At 33.6% G+C, this 27,619-nt stretch overlaps 1 protein-coding gene across 11 annotated transcripts in view; it reads left to right on the top strand.

The window, feature by feature from the left end:
* FAM13B (family with sequence similarity 13 member B) overlaps window positions 1-25,214 on the top strand; it is a 155,594-nt gene extending 130,380 nt beyond the window's left edge. For 7 of the 11 annotated variants that reach the window (XM_074291408.1, XM_074291404.1, XM_074291399.1 and 4 more), the window contains 14 exons: window positions 5,344-5,408; window positions 7,831-7,882; window positions 8,361-8,511; window positions 10,934-10,999; window positions 12,479-12,689; window positions 13,334-13,463; window positions 14,750-14,831; window positions 15,598-15,827; window positions 18,426-18,509; window positions 21,482-21,577; window positions 21,998-22,081; window positions 22,181-22,353; window positions 23,082-23,183; window positions 24,891-25,214. In XM_074291408.1, coding sequence (XP_074147509.1) covers window positions 5,344-5,408; window positions 7,831-7,882; window positions 8,361-8,511; window positions 10,934-10,999; window positions 12,479-12,689; window positions 13,334-13,463; window positions 14,750-14,831; window positions 15,598-15,827; window positions 18,426-18,509; window positions 21,482-21,577; window positions 21,998-22,081; window positions 22,181-22,353; window positions 23,082-23,183; window positions 24,891-25,014 — 1,650 coding nt within the window. In that variant the 3' untranslated portion in view covers window positions 25,015-25,214. The remainder of the gene's footprint in view (window positions 1-5,343; window positions 5,409-7,830; window positions 7,883-8,360; window positions 8,512-10,933; window positions 11,000-12,478; window positions 12,690-13,333; window positions 13,464-14,749; window positions 14,832-15,597; window positions 15,828-18,425; window positions 18,510-21,481; window positions 21,578-21,997; window positions 22,082-22,180; window positions 22,354-23,081; window positions 23,184-24,890) is intronic. The other 4 variants (XM_074291409.1, XM_074291406.1, XM_074291405.1 and 1 more) reach the window with 1 other exon arrangement.
* The last annotated feature ends 2,405 nt before the right edge of the window (window positions 25,215-27,619 follow it).

The raw sequence follows: 27,619 nt of genomic DNA, 5'->3' as shown, positions 1-27,619 counted from the left end.
GCTTAAGAAGGTACATACTGAAAGACAGATAGATATAGTTGGTATGTAAGAAATATCCAAAATATCCTCTCCTGCATGTTGGAAGCAAGGATTAGAGGTGAGAGGGGTAGTCCTAGCCATGTGATCTATGCAATTTCATTTGATACCAGTGATATCTTTTCATTGCTATAAAAAGATGTCCAGATAAACAGCTAAGATGGGCTGACTACAGCATACTGAAGAAATACGTCTTGACCCTTAAAATAACTTTGTAATTGATAGTCTCCCAATCTGTTAAAAGAACTTGCTCCATCTTGACTGTGAGATCAGTTCTGTTCATTGTGCTGTATTTCTTCTCTACTTAAATACTTATGTATCTTTTGATCAAGTTTTGGTGTGAACCATGAGATTTATGGTTTGTCCTAAGGATTTGAGTTATTGGTTTTTTTGCATATATAATTATATTAGATTCTCTTCTTCCATAGATCCTTTGTAGTTGATTTGAATATTTATGTAACTCAGAATAATTTATTCACTTACATTTACTCTTTAAACAGTATTGCTGTTACTATATATAGTGTTTTCTTGATTCTGCTCACTTTGCTCTTATATTATTCATAAAAACCTGTTTTTCTAGAATCGACCAGCTCATCATTTCTTAGAGCATAGTAGCATATACATACAGTCATATACCACAATTTGAATGCCCATTTTACAATTGATAGGTATTTCCTCAATTTCCAATTCTTTGTTATGACAAAGAAAGCTGCTATAAATATTTTATTTCTTTTCCTTTTTCTTTGTTCACCTTGGGAAACAAATCTAATACAGAATATTTTTTGCTAGATATACAGAGTTTTTAAACTCCACAGGATTAATTTCAGATTGTTCTCCAAAATGGTTGGATCAGTTCACAGTTCCACCAACAGTGTATTAATGTCCCAATTTTTCCATATCGCTCTCTAGCATTTGTTATTTTCCCTTTCTATCGTTTTAGGTATGAAATGATATCTCAGACTTGTTTTATTTTGCATTCCCATATCAGTTGTTTTAGAGCATTTTTTCATATGACTATCTGTAGTTTTGATTTCTTCATTGAAAAAATGCCCAGTTATATCCTTTGACCAATTATCAGTTGGAGAATGACTAATATCCTTACAAATTGGACATAATTTTCTATATATTTCAGATATGATACCTTATCTGAGAATCTGCATATAAAATTATCCTCCCTATTTTCTGCTTACCTTTTAATCTTAGCTATGTTGATTTTATTTGTGCAAACCGTTGTCCATTTCACATTTCACAATTCTATATCTTGTTTATAAGTTCTTTTCCTAAGTTTGATAAGTAATGTATTACATGTCTGGTTTTCTTATCTCTTTATATTTAGATTGTGTATCCATTTTGGTAAATAGTGTAAGATATTGATCTATACCCAGTTTCTGTAAGACTCCAATTTTCCCAACAATTTTTACCAAATGGTAAATTTTTGAACCAAAATTACATGAGCTTAAATATTTACATTTGTCAAATATAATATTACTACAATCATTTACTATTGTACTACTATATTGTATGGTTATTCCCTTTAATCTTCAAGGAAAAAACTCTTCTGGGGATTTCTCAAGGCGGTAAGCATAAGAGAGTTTTAAGGAGAGACTTTATTTGGATATCTTCCTTATCTCTTCCTTTTAAAAATAGATATCTGTGTGCCATTAGGAGTAGAGTTAGCCAGTTTTTTCAAGGGAAGAATATGAGACATTTTTTTTAAAGTATTAGTTTTTATTTGCCAAATATATGCATGGGTAATTTTACCACATTGACAATTGCCAAACCTTTTGTGCTAATTTCCCCCCCTTCCCCCATGGCATATGTTAGAGTATAAATTAAATACAATATATGTATACATGTCAAAACAGTTGTTTTGCTGTACAAAAAGAATCGGACTTTGAAATAGTGTACAATTTGCCTGTGAAGGAAATCCAAAATGCAGGGGGACAAAATTAGAAGGATTGGGAATTCTATATAGTGTCTCATAATCATCTCCCAGAGTTCTATCGCTGGGTGTAGCTGGTTCAGTTCATTACTGCTCTATTGGAACTGATTTGGTTCATCTCATTGTTGAAAATGGCTACATCCATCAGAATTGATCATCATATAGTATTGTTGTTGAAGTATACAATGATTTCCTGGTCCTGCTCATATAATGAGATCTTTTAAGAGTCTCTGTAACTATATTGACTTATTTTATAGTTAGGCCTAGAACTATTTTTTGTTAGTATCAACTTATTATATGTACTATTAGTTATCTGACCTCTGATTTGGTAATGCTAGTTTTTAGTGCTAATCCAGAAAATTTGTCCATTATTTCTTTGATGCATTCCTCGGCATATTATTAACCTACATTGCCCTTATCAATACATATACATCATGACTAAATTCCAATATAATGAACTTGTTAACAATTTGATACAACCACCCACATTGATTTGATAGGATTAACTGCTTTAATAACAGGGTGAGATTAGGTATGGGTATCATTTAGGAAAGAGATTTGGGAACCTTTTCAGGATTCCCATATTATCTTTTATAAATCAACCATTAAGCTTATACTGTGTATTAGGCACTGGGGAACATGTACAAAGGTGGGATTGCATCTGACATTGAGGAATATATATATCCTCTCTAAGGAGAGATAGTATATGTAAACAGATTGAGGGCAAGAACTGTTTTCATTTTTTCTATATATTCCCCCTATGCTTACCTTAGTGTGCTTCCTTGATAAAGGATAAACAGGATACACAAAACAAATATATAGTGACTGAAGGATGTAAGGAAATCAGTAACAACTGGCTAAATCAAAAAAGTACTCTTGAAGGTGGCACTTGAATTGTGGTTTGAAGGGATGGGATCCAAGAGTTCTAAAAATAAGAGAGGAGGAAGAGTGTAATCTGTTCAGAAGTGTGGAGGTGAGAAATAGAATGTCTTACACAGGAAAAAAACAAATAGGTTGTTTTAGCTGGAGCTAAGAATATGTAATTAGCTTATAAAAATAAGTTGGATCAGAATGATTTTATTCATTCTTTTATCTTATTAGAATATATGATTATTTAGATAAACCCAAAATGTTAGTATGACCCTGAACAAGTCACTTCCCTTCTTGGTATTAGTTGCTATAATGAACAAAACTGAATCACAAGAAGTCAGATGATTTGTTTATAGTTAAAATTAGGAAATAATAAAAAGTTAGTAGATTTAGATTTAAGTCCACATTAAGTCTTAATTCTCTTACCACAGTATATTTCAACAAACATTTAATGAGCTTTTATTTTATATTAAACATTGTGCTAAGTCTTGATGCAGATATAAATTAGACTTTATCCTTGGTCCTAAAAATTATCAATCTAATAAAGAAAATATTCATAAGTAGCTAACATAAAGAAGAATGCCTTAAGTATATAGGAAAGGCTTAAAGAAATTTTCTTGGTAAATCATTATAAGTCATAATGGGTAGAGATATTTAGGCTATTTAATAGACTAACCCAGTCTTTAGCACATTAGAAATAACAATTTTATTTTTTAAATTGAAAGAATTTCCAGTTAGACTATCTAGTACGGTTTTACTATATTATGGGAACTAGATTCTCATAAGTGCTTAAGCACCTTTGTGGGTATTAAACTGAATTCTACCATTTGTTTTCTGATAATAGTGCCCAGAACACAGCACCATGAGTTGCATGGAGAGATACAAAACACTTGAACCATATTGCCATTTTAAGTCTGGTTGTGTAGTTCATTTAAGATTGTTTCTCTAGGATAAATAAATATTACAAGGGATGCAATAATCTTTCTCTACTCTGCCATAGTCTCACCACATATTTGAAGTATTGTATTCTGTTCTGAACACAGTTTTTGAAAGATTTTTTTTTTTAATTAATTTTTATAATTATAACATTTTCTTTGGCAGTACATATGCATAGGTAATTTTTTTTTTTTTTACAACATTATCCCTTTGTACTCCCTTCTGTTCCGAGTTTTTCCCCTCCTTCCTTCCACCCCCTCCCTGGATGGCGGGCATTCCCATACATATTAAATATCTTATAGTATATCCTAGGTACAATATATATGTGCAGAACCGAATTTTGTTGTTGTTGTTGCAAAAGAAGGATTGTATTCACAAGGTAAAAATAATCTGGGAAGAGAAACAAAACAAAACAAAACAAAAAAACAATGCTCACAGTTTACACTCATTTCCCAGTGTTCCTTTTCTGGATGTAGCTGATTCTGTCCATCATTGATCAATTAGAATTGGATTAGCTCTTCTCTATGTTGAAGATATCCACTTCCATCAGAATATATCCTCATACAGTATCATTATTGGAAGTGTATAATGATCCCCTAGTTCTGCTCGTTTCACTCAGCATCAGTTGATGTAAGTCTCTCCAAGCCTCTCTGTATTCCTCCTGTTGGTCATTTTTTACAGAACAATAATGTTCCATAACATTCATATACCATAATTAGTTTTGGAAGAGTAAAGATAGGAAATAGATTCTACAAACATTGGTTCGATTCACTTAACGTATACAGGCAAGTATTGTCAAGAATCGATAGGTTGTTTCAAGCTGCATTTTAAGACTTAACTTCCAAGCCAAAGCAGCTCTAAATATCTAAATTAAATTCATTACATACATTATCTTCATAATTATGAAAATCATATTTTTTCTCAAAGTCAAATCAATTTAGGTGACCCAAAATGCTAAGTAAATCTATGTTTTATTAAGAAACAGTGTAGTCAGTTATATTTGTAATGTTCAATCTTAGTTGGTGGTCTCCAAATGAAACTTAGAAGTGGAAGGAAACTTGAGACCTTTTTTTGACCTTTTAATGGATGAAGAAATTGAAAATTGATGTAAAAGAATCTATGAAGTTATATTTTAAAATTTCTAGTAACTATCACTGATAATATATTCCTGAGTTCCCATTTGTACATGTACTAATAGCTAGAGAGAGAAAAAAAAAGAGAGAAATAATATAGGGAGATCTCCTTTTTGGAGGTAGGCACTATGATTGTGGAAGAATAGGAATGCCTTCAGTGGGACTCTCCTGACTTTGCTTTGATAACATTCTGGTTTTGAGGGGCAACTGGTATTGATACTCTTCTGTGTTCTAAATGGAATCAATACCTATTTGCCATTTAGATGATATGATAAAAGAGTAATGGAATTGGACATTTGTTCATTTACCCTGAACAAGTACTTGAGATTTTAAATTTTTTTCTCTAAAGTATGTTCATTTCTATATTAATTAACTGATGTTAGCCCCATTAACTAAACATGGTAATGATTCTGTTTTTGCCATCAGTCTTTAGGTATACTGTTAGAGCCATGTATTGAACATAGTGATGATGAAGATGAAGAAGTTCAGAGGTACATATTATCTTAACTTTTTCCTGATTCATTTGGGGAATAGTAATTCTTCAATTTTTGGTTTAAAATTTAAATGAATGTGTCTATATTCATAGATTGTTAAGACATAATAAGAATCAAACATCTTGTTAATTCTAATTGCATAGACTATTCTTTGCAAGTATATCTTTTTTACCAGGATATAGTGATTCAGGTAGACTTGACTTGGAAAGTATTCAAGAAAAACACCAGCACTTTCCCTCATTATTAGAAGCATATAAAACTTTTGAGTTTATTCTCAGAAAAAAATCAAAATTTACAATGTGTTTTGCTACTCATTAGCATTATGAATGGTTTTTCTCAATTTGTTAATTTTTAACATCTGAAGTTTGGATAATTGATAGATTGGGATATGTCTGTTCAAACAAATATATGTAGGGTATTTCCATTCTCTTTTGAACTTGCCATTGGTATGTTCTAGTACTTTATTTATTTTTGCTAGGCAGTTGGGGTTAAGTAACTTGCCCAGGGCCATGCAGCTCTTTAAGTGTTGTGTGATTCCTGACTTCAGGACTGATCCTCATTGCTTTCTCCACTGCGCCATCTAGCTGCCCCATCTAGTACTTTGTACAGTTGCTTACTGTATATCTTCCTGAGTAGCATACATAGGAAGGAGTTATTTGATTCAGTGAGTATTCTGATTATTGACTGACTCGATGTAGAATTTTGGCTTCCCAGAGTGCTTTTAAGTATACCAAGCAGAACTTGTGTCTAGTATACATTTAAGGTCACATGATAGTTTCTTGTTGCATACTTTTTTTTTTTCCCCCAAAGAAGTATAGTAAAACAAAGACTTTCTTGGGAAATTGTGTATGTATTTAGCACTTTGAGTTACTTATGTTTGAAAGAGTATATTGCAAATAAAATAGTCTATTTTGTGAAACTTGGAAAATACATAGTTGCTAAATTGATAATAATAATCAATTGCCACAAGCAAAGAAAGTTGTTTTAATTCCACTGTCTTGCTTCCTCAGTACATCACTGTTCTCTGAGAGTAAGTAAATTCTTTGGAGTCATGTCTCTGGAGGATCCCCAAACTCTTAAGGTCCACAGATTCCCTGCTCACAGTAGTTCCTTTTGCTTCCTTTCAGGAGGCAGGAATGATCCCCATTCCAGCCCAGGGAGTGTTGAAGCTATGGGCTGAAGATGTAAGATTAACATCATTAACAGGCATCCCCAGAATGATGACATCTGGATCTGGTAGAGCAATAAGGATCCATTTAGTGAGGACTCAATCTTTTTGGAAAACCTCTTCCCTCTTCAACTTGTGTGTAGGTTAGCAAACTTGTTTCTGGAACCAAAGGAGCACTGTTGATTAGGTGGAGTAAGACTTGCATGTTTAATACCTACGCTGCTAAGAATTAGGTTCCTAAATTACCTTTGGTACTACTCAACCTACAGTAGTACATAAAATGGAGCCCTTGAGGCCCACGAAAATAAAACTTTACTCAGTTCAGTCCACACACACCCAGAAAGAACCAAAATGAGAAAATGGGTTACAGAGTTTAGTTTCTTAATCCTGGTTGTAATCATGAATCTTTTCTGGGTGAAGAAATAGCCCGGTGGAAGCAATATATTTGTATAGTGATATAAATGAAATAGTTTTCCACAGTTCTTATGTTTGTTATGAAATTTGAATTCTACCTGTACTCTTGATTGAGAAAATAGGTAGAGGCCAAATATTTTATTTTTTAACATATTTTCTTATAACATTGCCCTTGTAAAAAGGAAGTCTTTTAGTGAAATGTTAAGGTGATATGATTTAATATGATTTTAATTAAAATAATTTTATATGATTTAAGAAAAAAAAATCTGCCTTCATTCTACATTTTGAAGGAAGAAGAATGGCTTAGAAGAACTTTGATTTTTAAAGTTCTTTTGTCATTAAAACTCCCCTTCATAGGTTATACATTTTTACAAAACATATTCAGCCATACCCTCACTTATTTAAGTTGCCATTTGCACCCAACAATTAAATGTTCTGAGAAGAAGAAAAAAAAAAGATCCTCCAAACTTATTTGAAACAAGTGACATTTGTACAGAAAAATTCTTTCCAATGTACCTTGATTTCCATATTTATTATGGATTTTCCTTTTCAAAAATAGTTTTTTTGGGGGGGGGGATTTTTCTTAGGGGGGTTGGTGGTAGTGTGGGAGGAGTTTATATGTTTATAGGTCCAAAGAGATTCTGTGGATCTTTTTGGGTAGTGTGAAATTCTCCAGATGTAGGGCTCCAAAGAATGTACATACCTCCAGTTGCCAGTTTCTCTTCTCACATTCAAATTGTTAACTGTATTGGGGAAGAAAGGAATTCAATTAAGAAATGTCTAATAGATTTTATAGTTTTTTCTTAAAAGAGTAATTAGTCTGTTTTGTGTTTTTAGAAATGAGTGTGTGCCTTTTGATGACAGTGGCAAATCTTTACAGTTGACTCTGGTAAGAATTTCCTTTTATTATGTGATTTCAAAAAATGTGTATCATTTCTTTAGCTTTCTTGTTCTGACTGTACCACCTTCTCTCTCTCTCCCTCACCCCAAGTTAGAATGTTTGACATTTTGTGTTAACACAGCTATTGCTCTGATTTGAGCTTGAATGGAGGATTTAAATTTCACCACTGACAAGTATATTGTAATGAAATGGCTTTGGTACTTTGGTAGAATTTGGATTATAGACTATAGATTATAGACAAATTTTCTAGAGTCTAAAGAAGTCCTTTGTATTTAATTTTCTTCCAAGAGGGTATATAAAACTGAAAACTTTGATAATACATTAGAGAATGAAAATGTATACAAGTTGGTTGGCTATACATGCAATAAGTACTATAATGAACAATGTGGGTATGTTCTTGTTATTTAAAACTAGATAGCTTTGTTACTAAATGTAGTCTTTTTTTTTTTTTTTTTTTTAAATATAGGATTCTAGTAGCAAAATTTGTGATTTAAATGCCAACACTGAATCAGAAGTGCCAGGAGGTGAAAGTAGTGGTGGTGGTCATGGTGAAGCAGCATGTTTGCATATTCCCCATTTAGAGCTGAAGAATGTTTCTGGTGGTGATAAATGGGAAGGTAATTTTATTCATTTTTTTCCTCCTAAGTTAATGTTGTAGTTGAATTGACATAAAACAAACATTGTAATTGAATCAACATAAAATAGACTACTTTCACCAAGTTCCAGATTATTTTTATTATTTTTTTCCTCAGGTGGAGTTGCCAGGTAGGTTTTTATTTTTTGTTGTGATATAATGTTTGAATTTGAAGTTCTTGGGAAACTTTTAATCAGGAAAGGGCCTAGCAGTCTCAGCTGGATAAGAAGGGGTGAGGAAGATTATCTTGGATAAGAAGGGGTGAGGAAGATGATCTTTTTGTTTAGAACTTTAAAATCTGTGTCTAGATCAAGTCCTAGAAATATTCCCATAGGACTTCTGTATTATTTTAAGGGACATTTCTAAGAGGATAACAATGCACTGACCCCATTCACAAAGGGATGGATTTGCATAAAAATTATATGCCAAATGGAAATTTAAAAGGAATGCTATAGCACTTATGAATTCAGAAATAGCCTCTTGTTGCATATGTCTTCACTCTGTAATAGCTATTTCATGTTATTACATTTTAAAATCAGATTTTAAGTGTATCATCCCAAGGAAACAACTAACTCTTTATATAACTCTCTGATAATTTTGACTAGGGGTATAATCTGAAGTAATAGTGTTAATATAACTTAGGTTAGGGTTACAGTTGTAGTTTTAGTGAAAATTCTTATCTATCTGTGTGGTTTTTATTTTTACATCCAACCTTAATCTATACGGCTTTCTGATGTTAATCTTTTTAGCTGCCTTTCTTATTTGGTTTAGATATTTGGCATGCTTAGTAGTATATCAATCTTGTCTTAGATTGAATTTGAGCCAGTTTGTTTTCCTCTTAAAAAAGAACTGCTCTGCCAAATAAAAACATTTAGAGCTCATGTTAACATCTTATATATATAGAACATTGCAACTCAAAAATATTTACCTGTGATCCAGCAAGACCCCTTTGAATTGAACAGGTGTTCATAAGATCACTAAAGATTAGTCTTAATAGGAGAATATTCTTATTTGTATATGTAGAAGGACTTTTTGAATGAGCAATTGGCTTCTTTGAAATGACAATAAAGGCAGAATAGTGCCTGTCTGTGTCTCATAAGGAAATGCCAATATCTAAAGTTGCATTTTAGAATTACTAGTTTCAGGGCAGCTAATTAGCATAGAAGTTTTTTATTGCTAGGAGAATGCTATAATGGTTTATTTAGCCTTATGGCCTACCCTAAAGGGAAACAAAATTAAGTCCCTCTCCCTTCTTTGCTCATCTAGACTACATATGTTTTGAAATTAGTGATATTAGTGGCCCATAAGGCCCTTGAATACAAATTCTATTTTTTCTTTTAATATGTAATGAAATTACCTACTGGTGGGGAGATTGCTTCTGATACTACTACTTGGGTTACATTGTCATTTCTTCATTTTGGGGTAAGAAGGGAAAAGAGTACTTATAGGCTTTGCCATATAGCAAGATAGAATTAATAGGTTTCAAGATAGATAGTAAATATAGGATTTATAAATTCTTCCCCACTGATTTCAGTTTGTTATCCAGAGAGGTACCTATTGACTACATCCGACATGACATATTCTGATCAACTTAAAGTAGCCATGCAATTTGGCGTATTCTTGGTTTCTTAATGTAGCTTTGTCATCCAGTCTTTAACTAACAATTGAATTAATAGGGTAGTAGAGCAATATTGTGTAAATTCATCAATTTACCTAATCTAGAATGTTCAGAGACCAGAGATAATAGGCATCTCTATAGTTATGTTTAGTTAGCAAAGAAATGGGTAATTCCTAATGAGTTTTCAACTATTCCTCCATCAAATAAATCTGAAACTTCTATTTTTTTGTAAAGTTGAATGCATTATCAATAGGATGAAATTTGGGAAAGATTTTTAGTATGTGCACCCCGGAAAAATCACTTGTAGCTGTTAAAAAAGGGTCTTGATCTTGAAAAGAAATATACTCTCTTTTTAAAGGAGCTCATAATCTTAAATCTGGAATGAAATGTGATAGAGCTGATCCATGCTAATGTTATTATGCAATTCTCAATGTAGTACTTGGAAAGCTCTTTTTTTTTTTTTTTTTTTAAAGTATCCAATTGGGTATTTCTATTTCTTCAAGAGTTATGCTTAACAAAACAAAACACAAATAAAAAAGAAACCTCCCCCTCCCCCCCTTTTTTTGCCTTGCTTAAAAAGAAATGCATGTTTGTTTGTTTGTTTTCAAAGTTTTGGTGAATACTAATTTTGTTTAGGTAAAACTTTTTTGAAGAGTAGAATTAGTAACTTGGCCCAGGAAAATGTTTTTTGTATCTTTCGGCTTTGTGTTAGTTATGTGTATGGTTTGTTCTGACTGTGCTGTGTGTTCACTTTAGTATTTTTGCCATTTTTTTTCCATTTTATTAGCGTCATGCCCTATCACTTTCCCCCTCATTGATTTCAAAACAATGCATCTGCAGAGAGATGGGGAGGGTAAGTATGGTTCACCATAGTTTAGTTTTCTGCCTTTTTTATGGTTTATGATTTGTTTGCCTTATAATTAGCCCTTCTCCTGCTGTCCCCATTTCCTGAGAATGTCTTTATGGGTAAAATGTTACCCAGAGAAAATGGCCTTTGTTATTTCCCTTTTCTTTCCCCAAACAGGAGAGTTCTTATAAAAACTTGCTACTGATTTCTTACTCACTGGGAAGCAGGTACAAGGGTTTAAAAAAAAAAAAAATCACTTTATTGCTGAGTCTCGTTGTGTTGCACGCTTTGAATTTTAGTCAGCTATCAGATTTATCTTGGTGGCAGAAGGAAATTGATGTATCTTCTTAGTCTGAAAAATAACTGTTCTATAGTATCTAGAGAAAAATATAAAAATAATGTACTAGGTAATTATTACCATGACAAGGGAAAAATATATTTGAATTTTGACACTGTCAAGTAACTTCTGAAAATCAAAGGCAATTAAACATTTTTTTGGATTGATCTGAGTAATGTCCATGTTAATCTATTGTCTTATAAGAGGGGAAAAAACCCATCCTTCATTTATAAATGTTAGACTGCTTTGTTTCAAATGGTATGTGAAGTTAATTTTGTATTTGGAGTATTTGTGGAGTGGTTGTCTGTGTGCTTCATTTTATTGACTTCTGTATGCAGTTGTTTTGTTACAATATGTTTAACATGTTTTTATGTTATTGCTCTAAAGTATGTGTACTTCTCTAAAACATAAAATTATTACCAAAGACTTTGACTTGGAAATGTTTTTGATGCTTAATTGTTGAAATACGTTATACTTTTGAGTTCTATAAAGGAAAAATAGACTTTGAATTTAGTCTTGTATCAGGTAAATTAGTTGTTTACTGGCTATAAACCAATTATTTTTGTAGTTTTCTAAGCTCTGGAAGGGCCCTGTAAAGACTTTTGTTGGTAAAAGAATTCTCTAGCATAACATAGAGCCTCTGGTTCCTAAAAGAGCTCTGGCATCTTTTAATAGTTCCAGTTGATGGCCAGGAGCCAGATGATTCATTTGGCAAGATTTAGCTCTTTTCTTCCTGAATGTAAATACAAAGTGTTTTTCTGAACAAAGACATTTTTATTTCTTTTTAAAGAGAAAAGTTAAAGATATCCAACTAAGTTTGAATATTCAAACAACTTGACAGTGTTTCTTCTTATCTCTTTATATAAGAGAAGTCCCTAATGTAAAAATTGTATTCACTTGGGGACTGTTATCCTAAGATATTTTAAAGCTATAATAAGAGACCTTAACATTCAAAAACACTAATATTTTTAAAATTATTATGTGAAATGGTATACAATGTGAATGAGGACATAGTTTTAATTAAATGCACTTTACATTTGGTTATAAATTAGATTCATAGTGAATATATAGATGCTTTTGACACTAAAAACTATAGTTTTTGGAAGAGTGAAACCCATGGTACCATTTCTCTGTGTTTTGTTTTGCAGAGCCATTTCCTGCTTTTAAATCTTGGCAGGAGGATTCTGAATCTGGAGAAGCTCAACTTTCCCCTCAAGCTGGAAGAATGACTCATCATCCTCTTGAAGAAGATTGTCCACCTGTATTGTCACATCGCAGTTTAGATTTTGGACAAAGCCAGCGGTTCTTACATGATCCAGAAACTATGGATTCTTCATCTAAAGCACTTTCTTTTGCTAGGTATGTGTTTACCTTTTATAATGTATTATGAAAAACCCAGCTGTGAAAAGAAATTTATAATGGGTGGATGTTTTATTTAATTGAAAGAAATTTATTTATTTAATTTTTTAAACTCTTCCTGAAATCATCTCCAGGGATTCCTCAGGCTCTTCCTATCAGCTGCTACTGTATAGAAGCATTAAGTGATGAGCTTGTAATTGGCTGTGATACTGCTAAGAGCATTTAAGCTTCTCTGGATGATGTCAGTTGCTTTTTAATTCTTTTTAGTTGCTTCTCTATACCTTAACTCTACCTCCTTCCCATCTCCCAAGTTGATTTTCTCAGGTACATTTTTGTCTCTAAAATGTTCTTAGGGACCAGTAACTATTATGTAGTCAGAACAGTTTGAGGAATAAATTTAAATCAGTTTTAAACTGTTTCAAACAAAAGAATAAGGTCCTTACTCTCTTTGGTTTTAGCAAAACTGATTGATACTGTAAACCAGCTTCATGGTCTTGGTATATTTGGGAAGGAGCACCTTAACAATATTTTCTACATTCCTGAAAAGTTAGATTAATTCATTCCATCTTTGCTTATAGTGCTAATAAATGTTTCTTTAGTCTTTGTAGCTTTATACATTGAGTATCTCTTAATTTTTAACTCAGAACTAGAAGAGCATCCTTTAGTTCAAAAGATGATAAAAGGGAAGATAAAACACCATATCAGTTGGTCAAGAAACTACAGAAGAAAATCAGACAATTTGAAGAGCAATTTGAAAAAGAAAAAAATAGTAAGGTAAGTTAATATTTTTTGTCAAATATACAAATAGAATAATAGAAAGCTGGAGTTAAAACTTGATGTCATCTTGTCCAACCCCTCCCCATTCTCATCATCATCCATCTGGATTGTTGCAATTATCATATCCAGAGATGTGTTTTTTCTCTCTGCCAAAATATCCTTCAAATTTGTTGCCAAACTCATCTTTTTTATGTATAGATTGTTTTCATTACTCCTCTTCTCACATTAATTCTATGCTGATAAATATTCAGTGGCTTTCTATATTACCCCTGCAACAAGGCAAACTTCTTTAAGGAAACCTCTAATGCCAAGCAAGGTTGTATCTTATTTTCTAGTTTACATCCAAATATTCTTGCCACAGTCAACCTACAGTTCTTTTTCCTCCAGATAAACCCTGCTCATTTCTGCCTCTTTGCCTATTTGTGTTTTTCCCTATGCTTGCAACATTTCTTCCTTCTCTTTCCCCCTTTCTTCACTTACTGAATTTTCTGCCTACCTAGTTTTGAAAGTCCTTCTCAAATTCTTCACTAATTTGCCTACTGGATGATAACCTTTTCCCAAACATTGTTGGTCCTCATATTGTATTATACTGCTTTATTATTGTATGCTAGTTATCTATATCTACATGATTGGAAGTGCTAAGAAAATAGAAATAATAAATACCTAAATTAAAAAAAAATCTTTCCGAGTGTCTAGGACACTAGGCAATATTTATTAGATAGTAAATAGAAATTTGCACTTCAGTGTTGTAAAGAGCACCCAGATGAAGAAGCTTTCTCCTATCAATGCAGGTTCTCACCTTCTCTGCAGCTTCTGTATTATTAGTCTGTTGCCTAGAGCAGAGGTGTAAAAAATGTAGTCTGCTTTTCTCATGAGGCTGGAAGTTATTAAAATGTAATTGGGAAATATTAAAAAATAAGGCAGGGATCTTTATGTATGGATTAATGGCCAACCATTATATTTGAGTTTGATACCACTGTCCTTGAGCATTAAAAGAGGTTAAATTAGTTTAAACCCACAGTCACCCAGTAAATATCAGAGCTGGGACTTAAACTTAGATTTAGAGCCTCCTGGTTCTCAGATCAGCTCTTTAGCCAACCTTTCCCTGCTATCTCTTCACACAATAAATAATTGAATTGAACCAAGACTTGCATTTTTGAGGTAGATGTGTAGTTATTAACAGTTTGGGTTATTGTTAAATTCACCTTGTAAAAAACATACATATAACAGTGTAAGCTAGTGTTGTTTTTGGAAGCTTTGAAAGTTTCTCCTTTTATTTACAGCCCTCCCACAGTGATATTGCAGCCAATCCCAAAGTTTTAAAGTGGATGACAGAGCTTACTAAACTAAGGAAGCAAATTAAAGGTATATAATGTGCTTTCTCCCTCCTTCCCTCCCTCTCCTTCCCTGTCTCCTTCCCTTTTTCCTTCTCTCCCTCTCCCTCCCTCCCTTCTCTTTTATTATCTGTAAGAATCTTTTCTCCCTTTTATATTGCTAATCTCTTGCCTCTAAGATTACCTTTCATTTCCACTGCCTATATCTCATATATACATAATTATTTACATGTTGTCACCTCCATTAGAATGTGAACTCCTTGAGAAAAGGAATTGTGATTTTGTTTGTTTTATATTCTTAGCACTTAGTACAGTTCCTGATAAAAAGTAAATAAATACTTAAATGTTTGTTGTTGACTAGTTTGTTGACTAGTAAAAAGTAAAAATTTCTGGGCAGATAGTAGGGGAGAGATGGAAATGTGAATTTTTAATTATTTGATAACTGTAATGAAAATAGCACTAAGCATAATATATCTATTTACTAGTTTTTTTTTTTTTTTTTAAAGAACCTTTTTATTTAGTTTTTCAAAACTAGTTCTCAGAACTCTAGGATTTCATCACACATAATGAATGTCTACTCCTCGACTGCATTGCCATTGTCTGGATGCTATTGACAGTTTACTCATTAAACAGACTAACATGGTTATTATTTTATCATTGGGGTAATGTAAACATCTTGAGATGATTGAGGTCATATGCTCATATATTAGTGTTTTTGTGGCACTTCAATTCTCTTTCTTGACTCATTCTGATATAAAAACAAATCATTGCTTTTCCTGTTGAATTCTGAATTGTAGATGCAAAGCACAAAAGCTCTGATGGGGAATTTGTACCTCAAACACGTCCACGCAGTAACACTCTTCCAAAAAGTTTTGGCTCTTCTCTAGACCATGAAGTTGAAGAGAATGAAGATGAATCTAGGGTCATACAGAAAGAGAAAAAGCCAACTAAGGAGGCAACACTTGAACTTATTCTGAAAAGATTGAAAGAAAAGCGTATGGAAAGAAGCCTTCCAGAAGACATTAAAGTAATCATGATTTCATGTCTTACCTTCAAGCTAAAATGTGATTTTTTTTTTTTTTTTTTTAAACTTGAAATAACTTGTAGAATCCTTAATAAGAATCATCCTTGAATGGTAGTGTTATTTACAGGGCTGCAGATTTAAACTGGGAAGGGATCTTAAAAAGTCATCTAGTCTAATACTCTTCTCTTTTCACAGTTCAGAAAACTGAAGCCTAGAAGGATTAGTTTTGGTCTTTGAATTCAGTGTTCTGTATCTGGGGTTATTTCTTGTGTACCATATTCTTCAATCAAGGCTGGTCTTTTTCTCTCCTATTCATACTTCTCCTTCCCAAACATAGAACCAACTTTATTTCTTTTAACCTCCCATAGACTTTATTTTTCTGTCCCCACTGCACCTTTCCTTCAAAATGCAAACCCTAATCTTTTCTGCTATTTTCCCCTTCTGTCTTATAAAATAAGAAAATTTTCCTTGCTTTCCTAATCTAACTTCACTTAGTTCTGTTCAGTTTCATTCCAGTGGAACCAGTTCTCTCCTTGTTTTGCTTTGCCATAGAACAGTATATCCAGGAGGTCAATCTTCTACATTCAAGAGAGGAAACTGAGGTACAGATAGGAAAGTGTCTTAGATGACTAATGCTCTAATTAGGCAAAAATGGGCTCAAGGTATAGTCCTCCTGACAGGTAATATTCTGTGTGCTGCATAATACTTAGGTTAACTCTCTCCCCTCCTCTCTCTTCTCCCCTCCCCTCCCCTCTCTCCTCTCCCCTCCCCTCTCTCCTCTCCCCTCCCCTCTCCCCCCTCCCCCTCTCCTCTCCCCTCCCCTCTCCCCTCTCCCCTCCCCCCTCTCCTCTCCCCTCCCCTCTCTTCTCCCTTCTCCTCTCTCCTCTCCCCTCCCCTCTCTTCTCCCCTCTCCCCTCCCCTCTCTCCTCTCCCCTCCCCTCTCTTCTCCCTTCCCCTCTCTCCTCTCTCCTCCCCTCTCTTCTCCCCTCCCCTCTCTCCTCTCCCCTCTCCCCTCTCTCCCCTCCTCTCTCTTCTCTCCCCTCCCCTCCCCTCTCTCCTCTCCCCTCTCCTCTCCTCCTCTCCCCTCTCTCCTTCCCCTCTCCTCTCCCCTTCTCCCCTCTCCTCCCCTCCCCTCTCCTCTCCCCTCTCCTCTCCCCTCTCCTCTCCCCTCTCCTCTCCCCTCTCTTCTCCCTCTCTCTTCTCCCCTCTCCTCTCCCCTCTCCTCTCCCCTCCCCTCTCTCCTCTCCCCCCTTCCCTCTCTTCTCCCCTCCTCTTCTCTCCCTCTCTCTTTTCTCCCCTCTCTCTTCTCCCCTCTCTCCTCTCCCCTCTCTCTCCTCCCCTCTCCCCTCTCTCCCCTCCCCTCTCTCCTCTCTCCTCTCCTCTCCCCTCTCTCCTCTCCCCTCTCTCTTCTCCCCTCTCTCTTCTCCCCTCTCTCCTCTCCCCTCTCTCCTCTCCCCTCTCTCTTCTCCCCTCTCTCCTCTCCCCTCTCTCCTCTCCACTGCGCCACCTCGCTGCCCTCGATCTCTCATAGTTATTGGCAGTCAGGACTAGAAACTAAGACTCCTGATGCATCTATACTTATACTTTTAGCTTCACTTCTTCTTGTACCTATATTGTCTTATGCACACATGTGTACTTGTATATACATGTAGGCATTTATGTGATGTACTATTTATATACAGATGCAATACATATTTGTCAGAAGATATTTTATATATTTTATATATAAAATTATATGTAAGGCATGTGTTCATAATAATATATATATGTAGATATGAATCTTGAACCTACCAAGAGATTCAAATAGACTTAAAAATACCACAGGTGATATGTCATTTTTATGAAGGCCAGCTAATATAATCTGAGATAATATTAAAATGTTCCATTATTGTTGATTACTTATATGAAAACATTTTTGTAGAACATTGCAGGAGATGGGTTTCAGAGGAACAGTACAATAAATATAGCCATCAGCCGTCAGTGATCATTTATAATGGAATTTAATTAAAATATATCATTAGTGACTTTGTGAAAAAGTTGTTGGCTAATGCATGTTGTATTTAAGATAGTTTATCAGTGGTGGTTATAAAATTGCTCTCCATTATTGTTAACTGTTGAATAAGGAAAGAATGATCACCAATCCAGATCAGAGGTTCTTAATCTGGGCTCTCTGAATGTTATGAAAATATTTTGATAACTATTTCAGTTTTAACTGATTTCCTTTGTAATTTTATATATTTTCTTTTATGAATTTAAAAATGTTATTCTGAGAAGGGGTCCATCGATTTCACTAGACTGGATTACTACCAAAGGGATCCGTGACAAAAAAAGTTAAAAATATATAGTTTAGATAGATCATATATGGCTTAGATCATTTGAGCTCCTTTTGAAGAGAGAGAGTAGAAGAGACCAAGATTAGTCATAAAATAAAACTTTAATGGAAGAATAAGATTCATGTAAGCTTTGGAATTCAGTTCTTTAAATATTTTTTAAGTATAGAATCTGTTCTTATCAACCTGGACTGATTGGCTTATGTGTTAACAAATAGTCCTTTCAACTTTAGAAATGAATGAATATGATAGTATTTTTTCTTTTTTATAGAAAATGACAAAAGATCATTTGGCTGAAGAGAAAACTTCTCTCCAGAAAAGTCTTCTGTACTATGAAAGTCAACATGGAAGACCGGTAATGTCTTTCTCTTGCTTTATTTTGATGTAAAAAAATGACCCTTAACTGTGATGATGGTTTACCTTTTGTCCTGAATTGTTGCCTAGGGGAATGATGTCACTCATATGGAAAAAAGGGTACTAATATGTCCCTGTGGGTTACATATTGACTTTTTAAAGTGTGATATTACCTATGCTTTATTGTACTTTTGTACAATATTTGTACAATAATGTACAATTATTAAAAAATACTATTGTATTTTTTATTTTAACTATTTACCAGTTATATTTTCATCTGCTTAGATGTACTTGGGAGTGTTGTGAGCCCTATGTAATGAGCTGCATGTTTAACACTTCTGTCCTAGAGGATTGTTTCCCATGCTTTGAAATGATTTCTGTTAAAGATTAAGATTAAATTTGCTCAAATAACACCTTATCCAAATAGTATGAAATAAGACCATATAACTCTTAAAACAGTCTGTTTTGCTTGATCATTATATTCCCTAGCTGTAGGAATATCAAAGGTTTGCCTTGGTCCTCTTCTAACTTGGTGACCTTCTCACTCCCATGGGTTTAAGTCTATATTTTTCATCTCATTCCCTCTTGAGCTCCAATCCTGTATCACAACTGTCTGTTGGACGTTTCAAAAAGCATATCCCATGGGTATTCAAATTTGTCATGTCCAAAACAGAAATTTATTTTCTTTTTTTCAAATTTATCCCTTTTCTGAACTTTATTTCTTTTTAGAATACCTCTATCCTCCCAGGTGTCCAGTTTTGCGATTTCAATAGTTCATTTTTCTTTACCCCATGTATCCAAAATGAGTAGCCAAATCCTGTTGCTTCTACCTCCATAGTACCTCACATCTGTTCCCTTTTCACTATTTACATGGCCACCTTAGTTCAAGCCCTTATTACCTATTGGATGGGATACCTTTATAATATTATTCATTACTCTTTCCATGACGATACTCTTTTATGCATGACAATCTATGCATTTTTCATTGGCTCTTTGCCAGACTTTTAGTGAATTCCTTCCTCTTCTCCATGTCTTAGAATCCCTTGCTTCTTTCAAGGCTCATCCTACCTCAAGTATTACTTTCTTCTCCCCATTTGCTTAATAGCCTTCTTCTTTAAATTACCTTGTATTGCTTTTTATTCTTTATATACTGATGGGCATATATGGATCTAGTTTTCTCAAGTAGAACATATGCTCCTTGAATATTTTGACTTTTTTTTTTCTGTCCCTAGCACTACGAAAAAAGTAGCTTTTAATAAAAGTCAGATAACAGCCAAATTTTGGAGTATAAGTAATAATGCCATTTGAACCTTCATCACTCAAATTTTCTCCAAAGAGATCAACATCTCTTAATTTAAAACCTGATTTTTTTCAATCTTCATTTTCCCCAGTCTCTCAGCTGTATTTATATGGATAGTCTTTAGTGTGTGTGTGTGTGTGTGTGTGTGTGTGTGTGTGTGTGTGTGTGTGTGTGTGTGTGTGTGTTAAAAACTTGATTTATGTTCTTGAAGTTGGGGGTTCAGGGTATATACTCTTCTTTCTCCTTTCAGCTTCATTTCCCACATTCTTTTGTAACAAAAAGCATAGTCAAACAAAACAAATCCCCCCCTTTATCCATCTCTGAAAATATCATTCATTATTACTTCTTGCCCGTCATATTTCTTTCAAGAAGTGAGGATTATATTCTATCTTGTCTTCTGGAATTGTTGTTAATCATTGTATAGATTAAAGTTAAATTTTTCAGAATTATTTTTCTTTACAGTATTGTAGTTATTGTATCAGTTGTTCCTCTGGTTATGTTTATTTTGCTCAGTATGAATTCATATGAGTCCTCAAGTTTCTCTAAAACCATCTCTTTATCATTTTTATAATCATTCTCCAACTGATGGGCATCCTCTTCATTTCTAATTCTTTGGTATACCAAAAAGTACTGCTATATCTATTTTTAATCTCTTTGGGATTGCCAGGTCAAGAGTATATATTGTTTAGTGATATGATAGGGAGTTAGTCTTAAACCACCTTCTAAAACATGAATCAAGTAATAGTTCTACTAACAATACATTAATTTTGCCTGTCTTCTCACAGCTGCTTCAGTAGTTAGTCAATTGGGGGGGGGGCATCTTGCCAATCTGATTATGATTAAAAACTCAAACTAGACATTTTTCTTAATAATGAGTTAGATCATATTTTTCTATTTAACTGTTGGGTATATTGAGAAAGATAGGTTTCTTCCTGGGTATCTTAGGTTTTTTAAGATCTCTCTTTTATTCCTCTCTTGAGAATTTCAATTTTCAGGGGTTATTTAGTTGTATCCAACTCTTCATGATCCCATTTGGGGTTTTCGTGGCAAAAACTGGAGTGTCAAATTCCTTCTCCAGTTCATTTTCTTTTTAAAACAATTTTTAATAACTTTTTATTTTCAAAATATATGCAAATAGTTTTCAACATTCAACTTTGCAAAGCTTTGTGTTTCAATTTTTTCTTCTTTTCTTCCCCTCACCCTTGTCTCCTAGACAGCAGGCAATTCAGTATAGGCTAAACATATGCACATTTTAAAAACATTTCCACATTTATCATGCTGCATAAGAAAAATCAGATCAAAATGGGGAAAAAATAAGAGGAAAAAAAGCATCCAGCTCATTTTCTAGATGAGCAAATGGGGGCATACAGAATTAAATGACTTGCCTAATGTCACATAGCTAGTAAGTGTCTGAAACCAGATTTGAATTCAGGAAAATCAGTCTTCCTGACTTTAGGCCTGGCATGCACTCTATTCTCTGTGTCAATTACTTGTTCATCCTTTCTTAGGAATCATCTGTTAAATTCTCCAGTCTAAAACTTGCATTCACCTCCATTTTATTGTTCTTTAAACTCCCATTTTGAATATGGAAAATGAGGCTCTTATTTAAAGTTGTAGACATTTGTATTTCTTATTGATTTTGATAGCCCCTTTATCATTCCCTTTTGTTGCAGGTAACGAGAGAAGAGAGACATATTGTTAAACCTCTCTATGATAGATACCGGCTTGTGAAGCAGATGCTGACAAGGGCAAGCATAACTCCCATTCTTGTATGTAAAATAAGCATTTCTAAATATATTTGTTATTGCTGAACACCCTTAAAATTTTTTTTTTTTTTTTAATTTCACAGTTTAACTTTCTGCATGGAATTGTTTTTGTTTTAGCATGTTAAAGAAAAAAAGACTTGAATATAATATCTTTTTTTTTTTTTTTTGGCTGAGGCAATTGGGGTTAAGTGACTTGTCCAGGGTCACACAGGTAGGAAGTATTAAGTGTCTGAGATCAGATTTGAACTCAGATCCTCCTGACTTTAGGGCTGATGTTCTATCTACTGTGCCACCTAGGTGCCCCGAATATAGTATCTTTAAAAAGGGAATTTTTTTTTCTGTATCATACCAAAGACTGAGCTTTGTCTTGCTGAATATCCAGTGACTTAGTATCCAAAGCCATGTGTGTTGTGCTTGTTTTAGGGTTCTCCTTCTACCAAGAGACGAGGTCAGATGTTACAGCCTATCATAGAAGGAGAAACAGCCCATTTTTTTGAAGAAATTAAGGTATATTTTTTAAAGACTGTTCCTTTATCTGTTCCTTACAAGGCAAGCGGAAATTGAAGGTCTGTTTTATTCATTGTTTTTTATCTTGTATTGGTTTAGGAAGAAGAAGAAGATGGTGTTAATTTGTCTTCTGAGTTAAATGATATCTTGAAAACTGCTACACAAACACAAAACTTTTCAAGTTCATTGGAAAATTCAGAATCTGATGTTGAAGAAAGTCAAGAAAAATTGGCTCTGGACCTCCGTCTGTCAAGTACTCGAGCAGCTTCCATGTATGCACTCTTGCCTATATTTCCATATATTGTAGAATATAATAAAATATTAAATTAAGGGATTGAGTGTTTAATTACATTGAGGAAATAATCATCTGTACTACACAATATAAGTTATGTTGTTTCCCAAAGAAAAAAATTTCTAAAATGTTATTCTGAATTATATAAAGCAGTTTTGCATAGTAAATAAGAGAGCTTACCTTAGAGGAAGAACATCATAAGTCCTTTCTCTGACACATAGTGCTTCAGGCAAATCACCTAACCAGTACTGCTTCAGTCTGCTTTAAAAATATATGTCGAAGTCCATGATAAGAAGGACTTTGCTTTTTTCCTATACTAATGAAGTCACAGGTTCTATCAAAAAAGTTCTTTACTATTCTTCCAGGATGGATAATATCTTACTATCTCTGCTACTTTAAAGGAACAAATGTCTAAATTATATATTTAAAATAAATAGTGTATACATATATACATACAAGTGCACATATATAGTTATATGTTATATATTACATATTGATATATGTAAATGTTTACTATATACATATATAAGTAGGTGCTTAATAAATGTTGATATATATGTATGTGTACCTACATGAAAACATTTCATAAACTTTATAATGTTATGTTTAAAGAAATAGTACTTGAACTAGAACACACTGAATCATTAATAATCCATTTTTTTTCATAAGGAGTAATTTTCACTGTTTTTCCCTTTATTTTATTTATAGGCCTGAATTATTAGAGCAACTTTGGAAAGCCAGAGCTGAAAAAAAAAAATTACGCAAAATATTACGGGAATTTGAAGAAGCATTTTATCAACAAAATGGAAGGTTTGTTGTTGGCAAAAAAACCATCAAAGCAGTGATATAATCCCTCCCCACTCTGTTCTAACAAACTTAAAGGGGTACTGTTATATATAATATATAACATATATATATTATTTATGAATCGAAATCAGTACAATAGACTTTTAAATACAGTTTAAAAACCACTCTGAAAGTACCCCTTTTGCCTACACAAAATGAGGAAGCATCAGAAGCATGTAGTAGGTGCTATATATATGCAAGTGATGATCTGATAAACTATTCACAGGATGATGTAGAAGTGGATTTTGACCCTTCAAAACAGCTTTATGGCTGGGGTAATTCATTCTCTTGGGAACAAGGAGAAGGAAAAAAGATAAGGGACAAATTAATTTTAGGTCTTTCAATTTGAGTGGGTTCCTAATAGTGCCTAAAAGAGCCAAGTTTGGAATTAAGAGAATCAGAATTGTGAGTTTAATTCCTATTTTTTAAAAAGGTTTTTATTTTTAAAACATATGCATAGTTTTCAACATTCACCCTTGCAAAACCTTATGTTCCAAATTTTTTTTCTCCCTCCCTTCCTCCCCTAGATGGCAAGTAATCCAATATATGTTAAACATAAGCAGTTCTTCTATACATATTTCCACAATTATCATGTTGCACAAGAAAAATCAGATCAAAAAGGAAAAAAAGTGAGAAAAAACAAAACGCAAGCAATCAACCACAGAAAAAGTTAATTCCAATTTCTGACATATAACTTGGCTGTGTAACTATGGGCCATGGAACCATAATCCTTCAAGTATGTGGTTTCAGATATTTTAGAATCAAAAGATCTTGGGAGGCCAAGTCCAACTCCCTTACTGAAACTGAGGTTGGGAGAAATGAAATTAGTTACCAGGGTCTCTCAGTTGAATTAGGCAGGATTTGGATTCAGGTATATTTTAGACTGCTTAAAATGAAGAAAAACTTGCTTCTAATTGATTGGAAATTAGATGATAAGTCTGAAATGGCATTTAAATGCATTGTTTCAGACAGGCTCCAGAAAGAACTGGAAATTGGCATGTCTTGACAGCTAAACTATTTAGAGTAATGGCTTAAGGAATATTGCCTTTTAATTAAACCTTTGTTAAGACAAAGAGGTCTCTTGTCGGGTAATAGCTTTTCAAAGTATCTTGTGATGAATATTCTGTCACATGAAAAAATTTGCTGAGGCAATTGGGTTTAAGTAACTTGCCCAGAATTACACAGCTAAAGGCCAAATCTTGCAAAGTGAAGTTGTAATTTTAGCTGTATGCAAAACTTTTTTTATTAGCTTGGACCCCTTATGGTGATACTAAAATTCATTAAAGTATCCCCTTGATATAAATTCTGGGATTTGCTTATTGGTTGAAATTGATACAAGTACAACTCTTTACATTAATATTTATTTGCAAAAAGATAGATTTAAATTGCAATGTTTTACTCTTCTTATGGGTTGGGATTTACTTTTCAATATTCTTTCTCAGGTCCCCCCTTCTATCTTGTATTCTTCTGACCTTCCCATACATCCTTCCTCCCTGCCCCTCCTAAACTCATGTGTAATAACTGCAGTGTGTTTCATCTGTTAGAAATCTGAGGTTCTGTTTCTGGTCAGTGTATTTATAGGTTGGAAGGAATACAGTTGCTTTCTTGAATGTTATGCTTTTTTTTTTTTCTTTTTTTTTTCTTTCTTTCTTTTTTTTTTTTTTTTTAAAGGAATGCTCAGAAAGAGGATCGGACTCCAATGTTTGAGGAGTACAGGGAGTATAAGAAAATTAAAGCCAAACTTAGGCTTCTTGAAGTTCTTATCAGCAAACAAGATTCTTCAAAATCCATATAAAAATGCTCCTTCAAAACATCATAAAAACCAGTTGTATTCCCTGAAGCTACCATCGTGTGTGCTGGCTGATGCTTGAGTTCATTTTTTGTCATGTACTATTCAGAGAATTTCATGTGAACTTTATTGTGGTGCCACTACAAAAATATGATTGAAGGGCAAGTAGGCCTCTTTTAGGGAGCAAATAAAATGTTCCAAATTAACAGGAAGCTATTCTCTCTACCTTTAGCAAATATACAATTTCCTTCAGTGTTTTGTATTACAGATACATCCTTTTCCCAAAAGACTGTAGAATTTTATCTTTTCAACTTTAAAGAACTTTGGAAATTTACAAGCTTTTTGTTATTACCAACTTCTTTTTGCATTACTGAAGAAAATTAAGATGTAGATCTTCACACCACACTGAACTACTCTAGTTGCCTTTTTCTTACAGAAAAATTGAGAGAAAAACATAAAAATGCATACATATGCAACTGTATTCTGTGTTTTCCTGGAAAACCAAAATCAAACTGAAATTCCTTTCTGAGTCCTGCTGTGGAACAGCTTTCTGTTTAAATCCCACAAAGACATATGTCACACAGGTAGTATGATATCAATCCCTGGATTTTTTTTTTTTTTTTTTTTAAATTCCCCAAGTCAGTGGTCACAGCTCCTGGACGAAGAAAGCAATGGACAGACCAGAAAGTGACCTTCCTTCATGTAATTTTAAAACACAGAAAACAACTTGGAAAACTGATTCATTATCACATGCTGCCTACAGGACTTGAGTTAACTGTTCATTTTCTTGGTTATTGTTTAATAACTGGTGGTGACATGATTTGCCTTCCCCAACTGATAATGTAAGAACCTTATTACCCATGTCAGCATGTGGGAAATCTGATGGTGCTTAGACTTGTATAGTGCCAGCAGATGCAAACTGGCCTAAATCAGTAAAAATGATTGTTGTTGCTGAAGTAAATCTGTTTTTAACAAGGGCTAATATTACTGCATTTTATATGCACCTTAGGATGGATTGGTGGGTGGTATTACAAATTACAAGAAAAAAACTACAATAATCCAATATCCTTTTTTCCCCTCCCTCACACACCCCCCAAAATTAATTTTTGTTATCACATTGTATATGTGTGATATATCTAAGAAACAGAAAGCAGTGGTGTACCCTTGTAATGTAAGCAGATGGCTTTTTTCTTTCTGTGCATGGTTCAGCTTTTTAAAAAAAAATGTCGATGTCATTCTGGTGATCATTTTCACTATGTTGGGTGATTATATTTGCTTGCTTTGTGCTATGATACAGCAGTCATTAAAAAGATTCAGGTCAGGCAAAACTTAAGTGTTCATTTTTAAATGGTGCTTTTCAGTATGGATAAGTATATCAGTTTGACTAGTGCTATGTTTTGCATGCAATGACTTTACATGCATGTTTTCTGACAAGTTAATATTAACACACTTTTTTCATCAAAGACCAAAAACTTTTTTTGGGGGGTGGGAGGGGGTGTAACATCATTAGAAGCTGTGGGAAGCATGAACTTCATAGACTTGGAGGACTTTTATATAAACACAGGGTTGGAAATGAATAGGATTTATAGTGCTTCAGAGTTCATCTGTGTGTGCAATGCCTCTTGTTTTTGGAATTGAATAGTGGACATAGAGTTTAAGAATCTTTAAAAAAAAAAAAAAAAAAAAAGCACTAAAACTAGCCATGTCTGATGGTTTCCCTTTACATATAGCAAGGCTAGTCATAAAGTACCTAGAGAAATGAAATTTAAAAACTAAAACCAGGACCATATATCACTTTGATTTGAATCCATTGTGCAATGTACATTTCAATTTTTTTCCTATCAGTCTGCAGACACGGGTGTATCCAAACATTGAAACTAATGTGTACTGTATATTGTTGTACATGAATGTTTGTTTTATATGCCACATGCAAAATGTCAATATGCACTATTTAAATGTTTTAAATAATATATTCCTCCTTTATAATGCTAAAAACTATATGATTCCAATATTTTTATAAGTGAGTGATCTGACTGGTTCATTTTAGAATTAACAGCTGCTTCATGTTTGTTGTACCGAGTGGTTGTTCGGTTTAATTAAGCATGGCAACAGTTATGCTCTTAAGTGTTGTGTTCCATCCTTGTTGGGCAGTAAGTGGTAGAACTAGGCATTTTGTGATAAGAGTTTTACTTTGGTACAAGTAAAAACCATATATCTATATACCAGCAATATATAGATATATATTCATATTATATATTTATATGTCCACTAGATAAAATTACGTTGCTATATCTGGCACTTCACTGTATAGATTTTTGTAATAAAAAACACCTTAATCTTTATTGTCCCAAGTCATTGTAATGACTCCCTATTTTTCCAACAGGTATTTTAAAAAAAATGGCAGCCCCTGGAATTCCTTTGGCATATAATGCCCACAGACATGAAGCTCTGGTTCAGTTTATTCTTGATTGAATAAACCAGATCTGAAACCCAATGGCAATAAGATTGTTGCCTTTAAGCAGTATGGTGTTGATGGCAACAGGTGTGGAAAGAGAAAAAAAAATCCACTTTTTGTGTATTTCTTAGAAGGTTTTTTTTAGAAATAGAATTT

The sequence above is a fragment of the Sminthopsis crassicaudata genome, chromosome 2 (assembly GCF_048593235.1).
Source record: "Sminthopsis crassicaudata isolate SCR6 chromosome 2, ASM4859323v1, whole genome shotgun sequence".
In the NCBI taxonomy this organism is placed as follows: Eukaryota; Metazoa; Chordata; class Mammalia; order Dasyuromorphia; family Dasyuridae; genus Sminthopsis; species Sminthopsis crassicaudata.
This window is presented reverse-complemented; position numbering and strand designations above follow the sequence as displayed.